We start from the raw sequence: 12506 nt of genomic DNA, 5'->3' as shown, positions 1-12506 counted from the left end.
GGTAACTTTAAAAGAAATTCTGATGACACCTTGAGGCTATGGTTAATAGGTTTTTATGTACAGTTAATTAATAAACCGGATTAGAATAAGAAATCTTTTTTTTGCATAGGGAGATAGTGAAACACCAATTCTTCAGATTTTTTCAATTTTAAGATAATCTAGAAGCACATTCATATTTTGAAATAGACTGCTCACATTGTCCCTTACAGGTTTTTTTTATTACATTTAGCATTCGCCCATTTTTCTTCACTATATGTATGAGAATCAGTGCAAAGAATGCTATGAGACCTGCTTTCAATAGGCTAAGTGAATTTAATTTTCTTGTGGACATATTTTAGTGTTCATCTTACAGCTGCTTTCCACATTCTCTTGGATCATTTTCTAAAACACAGCAAGAGGAAACCAGAAATTTATCACAAAGTGGTTCTGGCAGTTTTCTGGCATATCTAAATGTTTAGTGAAATAATGGAAAGAATGCATCACATTTTTCACTAAGTGAACCATTGAGTACTTATTGTCAGTGCTTATAACAAACACATCCATGTTTTCAATTGATTTGGTTTTTTTCTCTGAAGAAGATGGTGACTTAAAGTCCAACAGATAACAGATTTCAGACTGGCATTAGCAATATCTTTCTAGCTGCTTTAGAGTTTCGAGTAATGCTTATCTTTGTCATTCTAGTATGAATATTAGGATTACTGAAGTATGTTAAAACATGGCATATAAAAAGGTGTAGGTGTATACCTTTCTAAAATGATTAGCTGAAGAGGTGGTAGATTTGATAGTGGTATTCAGTACATATGAATTCAAGTGGCAGGGTTTTTTGTGAATTGCTAACTGTCTTGTATTACACTTGTTTGGTTTAGTTTTGGTTTTTTTAAATTCCTACATATTTTTCTGTTTTGGTTGATCTCAAGGCCTGATACCTTGATTGACTACATTATTGAGATTGCCAATAGGCTTTCAGATTATCAAACTCACGTTTTCTGTGTAGGAATTCTATTGTTTTAACTACTGTGTTTTAAATAAGGTTACATTTTTTCTTATCACGTGAGCAGAAACAGAATGTGTTTGTGAAATACGTATGTTACAGTGGTCCAGGCTGGTTTTCTGTATTTCAGAGCTGGTAATTGAATAACTTTGCAGTAAACAAGAGCTTTTTCTGAGTTCAGTTACAGTGACCTTTCTGGCATAATTTCTTGCAGTTCGGTCAAAGGGAACTGGCTGCAGCTGCCACTTTCAGCTTTCTCTCAGGGTTTCTCTTCCTGTTGGTAGGAGCACACTGCAGTTACCAGACCGACCTCACTCATTTGCATGGGCTGTTATTTCTGCTTGTTTTCTGTCAGTATGGATGAGAAGTTCCCCCTAGTAATTTCTAATAAAATTTCTTCTGCACATTCTTACTAAAAGGAAGAATCTGCAAAGGGGATAGGAGAATCTCCAAAAATTACCTTCCAAGAGTTTTTGATGGGTTCTGCTTCCACTTCTCTGTGAAAGAATTTGTGTTTGTTTTGAAGGATGTTGCTCAGGCAGAGATTCCCATGCGCACTGGTAATTTTCCCTGAAATAAGTTTTGACTTATGAACAGCCTGTTTCTAAAGTTGCTAAGCTGAAAGCTTTCACAGATATATTAAAAACAAACAAACAAACAAAAGCCAAAGCAACCTGAATTGTAGCACTTTCACAGTGATACAGATCCTGTCCCTGAACTGGCAAACAAAAAGGTCTGCTGAATGAGGTCAGCATGGAACAAGATGTCATAGTAGGAAATCAAAAACAGGAGGCAGAAAGGGAATAACTGTAAATATAAATGCATCTTGATTTTATTACTGGTTTTTATTATTATTTTTTTCACCTTGCTTGCCAGTTTGGCCCCCATAAGAACCTATTCTTTGCTGTCTTTTTTATTGAATCTACAGGATTGTTTAGCTCCTATTTCCCAGCTTTTCCTCTTGGCATGTCTGTGAGCCTGCCATTGAGTGAGCAAAATTGTACTTAAATTAAATGGGACATCTGCTTCTTATCAGCACTCCTTAGACAAGTTGGCTCTTCGGGAAGTAACTTTCATTGATGTGGCATATCTGGGAAGTCTGTCAAAAGGTAACGAGTAGTGTTTAAGGCTATTCAGTAATCTGTGTGAAATTTGATTAGGTGTCCATCCAATTTCTGGCAATCCAGATTAAGGAAAGTATTGCCTTATTTAGCATATCTTGCTCGTAAACTTCGTTAGTTATCTAGTGAAGAAGCAGCTGGATAGCCACACCATATTGCTTCATCTCTTCAGTTTGTGCTTTTGCCTCATCAAAAAGAGACTCTCAGAAACTTTATATTGCTGCTTACCTCTGATGTCCCTATTGTGGATAGAAATACGGAACCTGAAGTTTTAGGACTTTCAGGTTTTGTTTTGGGGTTGTTTGGTTTTTTTTCTTGGAAGAGTGCTAAGTTCACACTTCAAAAGAAATTCTTGAGAATTTTGAAGAGTGTGCACATGTACCATTGATGTTTCAGTTTAGGCTCAAAGTATAGCAAATATATGGAACCAGTGAGTTTCCTTTGCTGTGCTTAGTCTGTTCTGTTCAGTAGTCCCAGTCAAACAGTCGTAAAGTTGCACAGTAGAATTTTACCTCATTTGTGCTCAAAGTAAGTAAAAACTGTGAATCTGTTCTTACAAATGAAAGAATCTCGTGTTTGAATAACATAATTTTATTTAAAGGTTTATATGTAAACAAGTATAGTGAATCAGTGAATCTTTGTTTTTAATGTTGTACATTTTTACATGACAACTGAATAAATTTGTCCTAGATCACTCGCTAACATAACATAGGTACTGCCAAATTCAACAACAATATATTTATCTTAGTAAATTTCCTTATTTCAAGAAGTCCTTTGTTGCATTCCTTTTGTCCTGGGAAAAATACTTTTAGCTTGAAAACATTGAAATTAGCTTCATGGAAGGAGGTACAAATGTAGTTAAAACAAACAAGCAAGTGAATGTAATGGAAAGACTAGAAAAATTATAGTAGTTTCTTTGCAAACATTTTGTCTATATACAGAGATAAACTGTAAGGCAGATAATCTTCAAGATGCTGTAGAATTGAAGTCGCAGAACGTGTCTGACATGCTGGATACCAAATTGCATCTGGAATAAGGACTTGGAAAAAGGCTGGTACTTGTGTTCTGTTCAGCCTTTAAACTAGTATAACAACCACTGACAATCAGTTTAATTTTGGCTAAATACAGGATTAATCCAAGATTTTACAGTAAGGTAACTACCAAAATTTGGTTGTGACTACTCTTCTAACACCAGCTCAAGGTGTAAGTAGGTAAATACAGCTTGAAAGTAACTCTACCCTTTTTAATTTTTTTTTTTTTTATGTAGTTGTAGTCACTATTAAGAACAACAGATGAGACTTTTTGCCCCTAAAAGTAGTGAGTGGTCATTTCTGGAGCACTCTTCACGATATTTTACTTGTAAGCTGTAAATACAAGCTTCCACAAAGAGTTTAAATTAATTTGCTGTTCTGCAAGTAACTGCTCTTAGTGAGTTCATGAGACAGTGATTGAGAAATAGAGGTGTTACATATTTACCTACATTATAAGATGATTGCCAAAGGCTTTCAACACTGAAACTATTTTTTCGATGAACTTACAGGAATCAGAAGGTGAAATACCTCAATATCCTGAAGCTAGAAAAGTACCCCCTTTTTTCCTCCTTTTTTTTTTTTCCCCCTTTATTTTTGGTAGTGACAATTAAAACTTATGTTTTAAAATTCTGTTTCCTTATTTGCAGTCTCAGAAATAGTTTCACTAGAATTTAGAAGCATAGGAAAGCCAGCTTTTGTGTTGTTGTCATTACAAAACCGACTGCTCTGGGTTAGGAGGTGCCATAGAAGTTTTGCATTCTTCAACATTATCATGCAAAATTTCTTGAATCTCTCAACCCAAGAAGAGCCTTGGGGACTCTCACCTCATCCTGGTAATAGCATTTCAGTCTCCCAGCAGCAGGCATGATGAGGAACTGAAACACTCCCAAGGTAATGAGATGGAGATCCACTCTGCTTGTCTCCTCTTTGAACCAATACCTAAGTGAATGTGTCTGAACACCAGGACTTAGTTACTGGATTAGGATTTTGTAAGATGAGTAGTTGCAACATGTGTTGTGATGCTGCATATTAATGTTCAAATACTCCTAATGATCTGTGATGTAACTGGAGTTATTTAAATGAGTTTTGGAATGAGTAACATTGTAATGTTTGGAATGCATATGTTGTAAGTTCGTGATAACATGGTGGAGAAGTGCAAAGCATGGCTGTTTGTGCAGATGTATTGCAGTGCAGTCATTAACTGCATGGCCATGTGATGTCTTCCATAAAGCTTTTGCCTCACTGATTTTGTGCAGTCCCTGTGCCATCCTCCCTACAAAAGGATTTTCACAAGTTATCTACATGTGTCATTATTATATAATGAGATTTATTTTTTGATGTTAGTGAGGCAATGTAAATATGAAGTTCTTAATTTTTGGTGTGAAGGCCTTTGATATGAAGTAGTTATTTCAGTAGCAGCTAAAGTTGGCAGTTATCAGCTCTTCTCTGGGATGGTGCCTTTTTTATTTAGGAATCTGCTGCATAATGCTCACTTGAACATTAATTTGTCCTATTACAGCATAACACTACATATGATGGTGTGTAGTTTTCAGCTATGGCAAAACCATAGTTGAAAAAAAGCTCCTCTTCCAATTTAGTATTTGCATGTCAGACATCCCTTGTTTAAAATGCATTTTCATTTTTAATATGAAAATCACGTAAGGATCAATTTTGAGAGTTAATAAAAGCATATTATAATGCAAGCATTAGTTATTTTACTAAAATGCTATTTTTAAATCATTTTCAAAAAAAGTCTTGATTATTAAAACTATATACCTTTTTAAAGGGGAAATAAATATTCTTTCACAGTGTTAAGATGTTAACCCTAACGCTTACTCTTAAACAGAGTCGAAAGTTGGATGTGTATTTTGAATATGAGGAAAAAATAATGAGCAAATCCACTCTGGATAAATCTCTCCTGGACATGATTTCGGACCCAGATGGTGAGTACTTTAAATCTGAACTGGTATAAAGTTTGTTAAGGTGTACAATAAATCTGTACCTTTTAGGATTTCAGGGTTGGTAGAGAGCTTATATGCAAGCTGTGCAAGACTTTTAAAGACAACTTTTTACTGAGTTTCAATAGCAGTCCTAGAGTTTAGTATTTCAATTGAGTATATAACCCAAAATACTGGCAACTTTTCCAGCTACAGTAAAATTGTTTCCTAGATCCTTACTTGAGAAGGTCAAAATGTTTTAACCCTCATGCTTCTCCAGTATTTATTAATATAGGATGGAGCTGTCTGGTCTGAACAATGCTGATTCTTTAAAATCCTACTCCATGTTTTATAATGCATAATACCTCATGAACAGAATGAAAAAGAGCATTTCGTAGAATTTCTTTAGATCAAGGACTTGTAGCGTAGGTAACTCTTGTTTGTGTGAGGAAAAAGATGGATGTGAGCAAGTGAGAGAAGGGAAGCAAAAGGTAAATTGGCCAATTAACTGAGAGACTCACCTGCATCCCAGCTCTGTTTCAGATATGGTTCATGCATAACAAAGCTTTACACACTGGGCAACTCTCACATTGTCTGTTAGCAGGAGTTACCTGTGGTCTTTCTGTAAAAGGCCAAGATCAGAATGGGTTCTCAGCTTTTCACAGTATCATAGCATCAACTCTCATTTCAACCTCTCACATTATGAGGTCTGTCACAGTCCTCTGATGGATTTCAATATGATCAGATACCAGCTGGCTGGAACAAAATAACCTTCAGAGCAAGATTATAAAACTTAAGTTATAACCACTTGCCTATCTGCAGATTGGCAAATTTATTGCCAAACCTGAAGCCTTTAGAGATGCAGGGTTCCTGCTCTTTCCCCACTATGCTCCTTAAGATGATGTTTTCTTACTGCATGCTTATGCAGCTGTAGTCTTGTAGCTACTTACTGGACATTATGTCTGCTTGGAAATTGTATAATAATTCATATTTATTTAAAAAGTATACATAAATCCTGCTGACGTCTTAAAAAATATTTTACTAGTGTCTGTATTAGAGAATCAAAAGGCAGTAGAAGAAATAGTACACAGATGGTAGAAGTCTGAGCTAAAATTTTACAAATCTCCTACTGGAACTAGTCTAGAAACGAGCAGAATTTCAGGAAATCTAATGTCAGGCCTCCATCTGTAATTCAGTATAGACATTCATTGCTATGTGAAGCTAATTGGAATATGTATAACCTGTACTTTTATTAATTATCACTACAAACTAGTCCCTTTCCATGTCCAGAATTAACTGTTTATGTACTGTTATGATTTCAGCATTTGTGTTTGCATGAAAAAAGAAATTGTGCTTGCTAATGTTTCCTACTGGGTTAATTATGTTGTACCCAAATCCACATTTTCTATGCATTTTTAAGTTGCAGAATATAGGAAATAGTTTTCCAAAGCTGACGTATCATATCAATATTCCTATTATACTAGATATATCCTAGATAGAGATTTCCAAACTGGAGTTTTCCTCAGGGAGTTAAGTGGTCAGGTAGCACATTAGCACTTCACACACGGTGTTTAGGTTTAGGATGAGTTTATATAACAAAAGGACTTGAGTTAAATCATGGCAGTTATTTCCAGGAATGTGATCTTGTAAAAGTGTCCAGCTTCTCAGTGATTCACTGAGAAGTACCAGCAGCAAACATTTGGAAGGAAAACTGTGTCAAGTCTTCCAGTGCTTTCAGTGGTAAACTGCTCCTTTGCATTATCTGTGAGGATACTTGTTTTGTAGCCTATGTTATCAGCAGAGCTCTTCACAAAAACAAACTTGACCACTTAGCAGTTCAGGTTTCAGCCTCCCATTTCTTGCTGTGTTGTACTAATCTACCACTCAGGACTATTAGCTGCCTCTCAGTTCAGTGGATATTATTATATCCTGGAGCAGTGATGAAATAGGAGTTACTGGGTTTGCATCACTCTAGTAGTTCTCAGTAGCCCTAAAGGCTGCCTGGTTTTTTTGAGTGGAAAATAAAATTGTTGTGTTCTAGGATTACCAAGTTAAGTTCCCTTCTTCAGAACATTCAGCAGTCTCCCCCTTTACGCTGTCACAGACCATAGCCTAGAAAAAAATAGTGAACATTTTATAGGCAACTGACCCGGGGATCTTAAAACAGCTGTGGTTTACATCAGTCAGTTGAGTAAAGTGAGTAAAATACTTTTGTCAAAAAAAGTAGTTTTACCAAGGTTTGGTAAAGTGCATGCAATACAATCATGATTTTTTTTTTTAATTGTTCTTTTAGTAAGACATAATATCACTACACTCTTGTGTAAGTTGAGACCACTCACATTCTGGTGACCATAAACCAACGAGGGAAATGCTATTGAGTGCTAGTACATTCCAATTGGTGATCAGCAAAGTGCTTGAACAAGCTATGAACTAGCAAGCTGGAAGCCAAATTTTCAAGTGAGTTACAGAAACTCAAGTCAGTTACACTGTATATTTAGAATGTTTAAAGTGCTATTTTTAATCTGGTCAAACTCCAAGTGAATGTCTACCTTGAAAGCTGGCTTTTGATTTAGATAATGCGAAGTTTCTGAAATACTTTATCTTCTCTCTGTTCTGGCTTCATTGGGATAGAATCATAGAATCAGTTTTCTGTTCAGAAAAGCAGCATTTTTTGAGAAGACTGCAGTATCCAATTCAGTGGAAACAGACTTGATAACACCTGAAACACTTGTTTTTTCCATAGTGATCAAGGTCTTTGACAGTGTTGAGTTAGCAAGGTGCTAAAGCTAGGAGGAGCAAAAGCCAGGGCAGCTGACCCAGGCTGGCCAGCAGAAGCATTCCATACCATAAATATCATGCTCACTATAATTTGGAAAGTTTGCTGAGACAGGGCTCTTTCCTCAATGGTCTCCATCCATGGAGCTTGGGTACTCAGAGTGTTTGACATTTGGCATTCCCTGCTGGGATTGTGGAGCTCTCAACCTTTGTATGGGCCTCCTTTCCTATTCCTGATTCCCCTTCCCAGGTGGAGAAGGGTCATGGGGTGATAGACCAGCTGCCTAAATGAAGACACTGGCTTACTGGTATTTGGTAAAAGCTAATAAAACTTGTTTCCCAGAAAAAGTTGTACCAGGTCATAAATGTTCATCATGACAGTGCTTACTCTTAACTTCTGCCAAACTAAATAGGTGCTCACATATAAACAAAACTTGCAGATTAAATTAGATGATCCCCTGCTAACATGATCCACATTCCATAGTGTTTGCGTGTGTGGGAAACCCAAAACAAACCAAAAAACAAACAAGCAAACCAGCAAAATATCTTTTTCTTATCCACTAATGCGAGAAAGTAAATCTTTATAAAATACTGTACTGTATCTAAAGGTAACAAGGTTTTTTTAATGACATATTGGATTATGAATTTGAAATGCTTGTTTGGAGAAGTTGCACTTCTGAAATTTTCATTTGAAACTGTGGTCTTTACTCAGGGTGATTAGCTTCTAGAAAAAAGTACCAGGTGTTCAAAATCTTCTCTAATAGTCTATAGGTAACACAGGGGTGCCCACATTATCACTTCCATCTGACAGAGATGAATTTTGATTGCCATTTATAATGCTTCCCAAGAATAGGTAGCAGTGTTTTTTCCCAACGATTAATGTGATAAAAGATGATTCAGGAGGTGAAATCCTTCCTGAAGGAAAGTTGGAATTTCAGGATTTTTTTCCTGACCAAAAGTTCACTTAAGCGCTTTTGCAGCCCTCAAGTGTTTCAATGAGTCAGTCACAGAGCTAAAATAGAATGTGCTGTGGCTTTTACTGTTACGATTTTTCTTCAGTCTCCTCTTTCATGGATTTAGTCCCTGCTAATGCTTGCAATCCCCGTGTAAAATAAGACATGATGCCACTACATAAGCCAAGTTGTGTGTTATTTGAAGAAAAATATTCACAACCAGCAAAAGGAGGAAGTGAAAACAAACTTGCAAAAAGAGGGAGCCAGTCTAACCCAACTTTTAATAAAATTGTCTTTCTTCCACTTTATACACTGAACAAGGCTATGGTTATAGATGGCAATTATTGTCATAACTGAAGGTTTGAATGTACATATTTATTATTACTGAAGAGCAATTAACATAGCAGCATAGTTACAATTTTATTTTTTTTATTTCATTGTTTCTTCTCACTGCAGCAGGAACTCCAGAAGACAAAATGCGATTATTTCTCATCTATTACATAAGCGCAGCTCAGGCACCTTCAGAGGTATGAATGTTCTTTACAGTTTCCAACACCAAATTCTACCACACAGGATTTTTCTACATCGTTTCAGCACTAAAAAGGTACTTTTGCTTCTCTTTGAAGCAAAGTATTAAGTGGCCAAGAAATAAAAAAAGACTTCTAATAAATTTTGTACTATTAGCAGGGAATCTGCTTACAAAGCTTTAGCAACTATTTCAAGGGATATGAATTACTAGTAAGAAAGAAGATTATATTTTGAGATATTTAGTTCAGAGTTTTTTCAAGATACGTCTTGAAATGTTTTCTATTTTTCTGCTCTGCTGTTCAATAGACATAGGTAAAACAATATTAATATGACTCTTCACTCTATGCTTGTATACTCAAAAATAATATCATGAGTTGACCAGCAGATGAGTAAAGGAGAAATGCTTTTTTTGCCAATATCAGAATAATTCAGGAAACAGTTTCTTAATATTTCTTTTGAACTTATGATTAATTTCAAGGAAGATTTCTTTGTACTGTAGAAAATTAGAAATATTATGTGGGAGAAAAAACATGAGGAATTAGGCAAAGGGAGGGTGTTCTTAAAAATCTGTAATAAATCCTTTTCATTTTTACTATTTACTTTTGTGACATTTTACAGAAATGAGTATTATCTCAGTTTTTTGAAGATGTTGATGCAAAAAACTGTTAACGTATCTGAAAGTTCTCAAGATTTAGTTGCACAAATACTTCTGAGTTTAAGTTTAATGAGAGCTGCTCACGGCTAATTGCATTTTAAGTTACATTTCCATGCTTGGTAAGAGATGGGATTAACACTCATAACTATTTTTTAACTTAGTAGATAAAAGGGCTTTCCACATAAAAGGGCTTAAGAGTAGTTTCATCCTGTTGCAATTTTCCACTTCATAATTTCAGATTGATTTGGAGCAGTATAAAAAAGCATTGACGGATGCAGGCTGTAATCTTGCTCCTTTGAGCTACATAAAACAGTGGAAGTAAGTAATTTCTTTTTTTCCTTCTTGAGGCTATACCTAATTTTATAGAACCCAGCATTGTTATTGAAGAATTATGCATTACTTCTCATATACATTATAAATTATCCTTAAACAGTCATTCTGGCATCATTTTTTGCTGTCTATGTTGCGGTAATATATGCAAATCTTTTTTTTTTAATTTCTGCTCCAGTAATGCCAAGACTAGTGAACATGACACTGAGTGGTTTACTGAATGATCCAGGACAGGAGCAACTTACTGAATTGAATTAAAAATTGTGCTGATTCAGGCTTTATTTTGGTTCATACTAAAGGGCCATCTATGCTGCCCATCAGTTATTGTCATTTTACATGGTAGGTTGGATATTAGAAAGAATTTCTTTATAGAGAGGGTGATCAAGCATCGGAATGGGCTGCCCAGGGAAGTAGTGGATTCTCCATCCCTGGAGATATTTAAAAAGAGACTGGATGTGGCACTCAGTGCCATGGTCTGGTAACTGCAGCAGTAGTGGATCAAGGGTTGGACCTGATGATCTCTGAGGTCCCTTCCAACCCAGACGATTCTATGATTCTATGAAAATAAAGTCTTTGTTTTTTAAGTAAGAACAGTTCCTTAACTATGGTATTTCTAGACAAGAGGGATGCGTGTAATAAAGAGTTACTTTCTGGAAGAGTTTATTTTCTTCACTTCTAGATATCTACATACTACATTCTGTAACTGTATGTGCCATTTGATTTCTATCCTTGATTTTACAGGGCTTTTACTAAGATGGCTTCAGCTCCAACCAGCTATGGAAACACTACACCTAAACCTTTGGGGTATGTTTTTGATGAATTTTCTGCAAGCCTTTGGGTTCTTTTAGCTTATTTTAGTTGTACCGAAAGTGTGATTAGTGGTATATAAGGCCCAGAATAAGACATTTTTCTGTCTGTAAAAAATTGTTACAGGCAATCACAAGCACTCTTCTCCCCTTAATAACACATAGGACTTACACAAAGGAAAATAAAAGAATCTGTGTCTAAATACACCAAGTACCTTTATATGCTGATGTCTGCATTGGCACATTAACCTGGCACCAGGAACTCAATCCACAACAGACATAATGTTGAGTCTGATTTAGGCAGCAGTGGAAGAACAGCACCTTATATTCAGGGCCTAGACACTGTTAGGAATGCAAGAATATTGGGTTTTCATTCGGATGTCCTGGACTGTCTGTCTGCTTCCTGAAAGTTGTAGTTATTAATTTCAAGACATAAAAATACAGTGACTGTGCTAAGGGTACATATATCCCAAGCAAAAGATGGAAGATGAGACTGCAGTTTTTCCATGAATCCTCATTTCCAACTTTGCTTTCAGGAATGCTCTGTCATAAGGAAACTGTGATGCAGTATGGTTAGAATTCCAGTGCTGTCTCACTTGGAAAAATTACAGTTTATTTGTTTGGAGACACTGAGCACCTCTGTTAAGTCTGCTGCTTAGGACTGCCACTTGTAAGGAGCACTAAAATCCTTGCACTGCTGAGGTTGTAAAGTAAACTGTTCAATGGATTAAAGATTAGAACTCAAGGCTCCTAATGCTAGGTGAGGATTTTACTGCTACATAATAGGTGTATTTCCAAACACTTGGCTGACATGTGATTTGAAGAGTATGTTTCTGGCAAATTGAATGTCTTGGTACTTGATAAAGTGCCATCAACTATACTAGAAATTGGATATCAACATAGATCTTAAGGAAGCAAATTTAAAAAGTTCTTACATGTCATCTTTATTTTGTTTTTCAGTCTGTTTTCACGTGTTATGAATACAGGATCACAGTTTGTAATGGAGGGAGTGAAGAACTTGGTATTGAAGCAACAAGTAAGTTTAAAAAACAGCCAAAAAAAAGTCTTATCACATGAGCATTGTGAATACTCAGAAAAACAACTTTTAGTACTTCTGTCATATTAATGAAAGTGGTTGTCCAGTAAAAAACAACAAATAATGTTCAAATTTTCTTTTAATACCTCTGTATGGTATTAGATTCCAGTATGTCCAATTAGAACTGATTTCAGCATTATCTTTTTTTTTCAGCAATTCCACAGCATTATTGAGCAGCTGTGGAATACTCAAAATAGATTAGACCTTCATAAACAAAAAAAACCCTCTGTGTCTTTACTTAGAAAGCATGTATTAAATGCATCTATTCCAGGGTGACTGTCCA

The 12506-nt window shown here is 35.8% G+C and overlaps 1 protein-coding gene across 2 annotated transcripts in view; it reads left to right on the top strand.

Moving 5' to 3' along the window:
* The window catches only part of SCFD1 (sec1 family domain containing 1), a 45052-nt gene that overhangs the window by 20658 nt on the left and 11888 nt on the right, over nucleotides 1-12506 (top strand). For both annotated transcript variants that reach the window (XR_011726344.1, XM_071746200.1), the window contains exons 15-19: nucleotides 4990-5086; nucleotides 9265-9335; nucleotides 10230-10309; nucleotides 11063-11125; nucleotides 12088-12163. Coding sequence is in view for 1 of the 2 variants with exons in the window: in XM_071746200.1 (XP_071602301.1) it covers nucleotides 4990-5086; nucleotides 9265-9335; nucleotides 10230-10309; nucleotides 11063-11125; nucleotides 12088-12163 (387 nt within the window). In the remaining variant the exon portion in view is untranslated. The remainder of the gene's footprint in view (nucleotides 1-4989; nucleotides 5087-9264; nucleotides 9336-10229; nucleotides 10310-11062; nucleotides 11126-12087; nucleotides 12164-12506) is intronic.

This window comes from Heliangelus exortis, chromosome 5 (assembly GCF_036169615.1).
Source record: "Heliangelus exortis chromosome 5, bHelExo1.hap1, whole genome shotgun sequence".
NCBI lineage: Eukaryota > Metazoa > Chordata > Aves > Apodiformes > Trochilidae > Heliangelus > Heliangelus exortis.
This window is presented reverse-complemented; position numbering and strand designations above follow the sequence as displayed.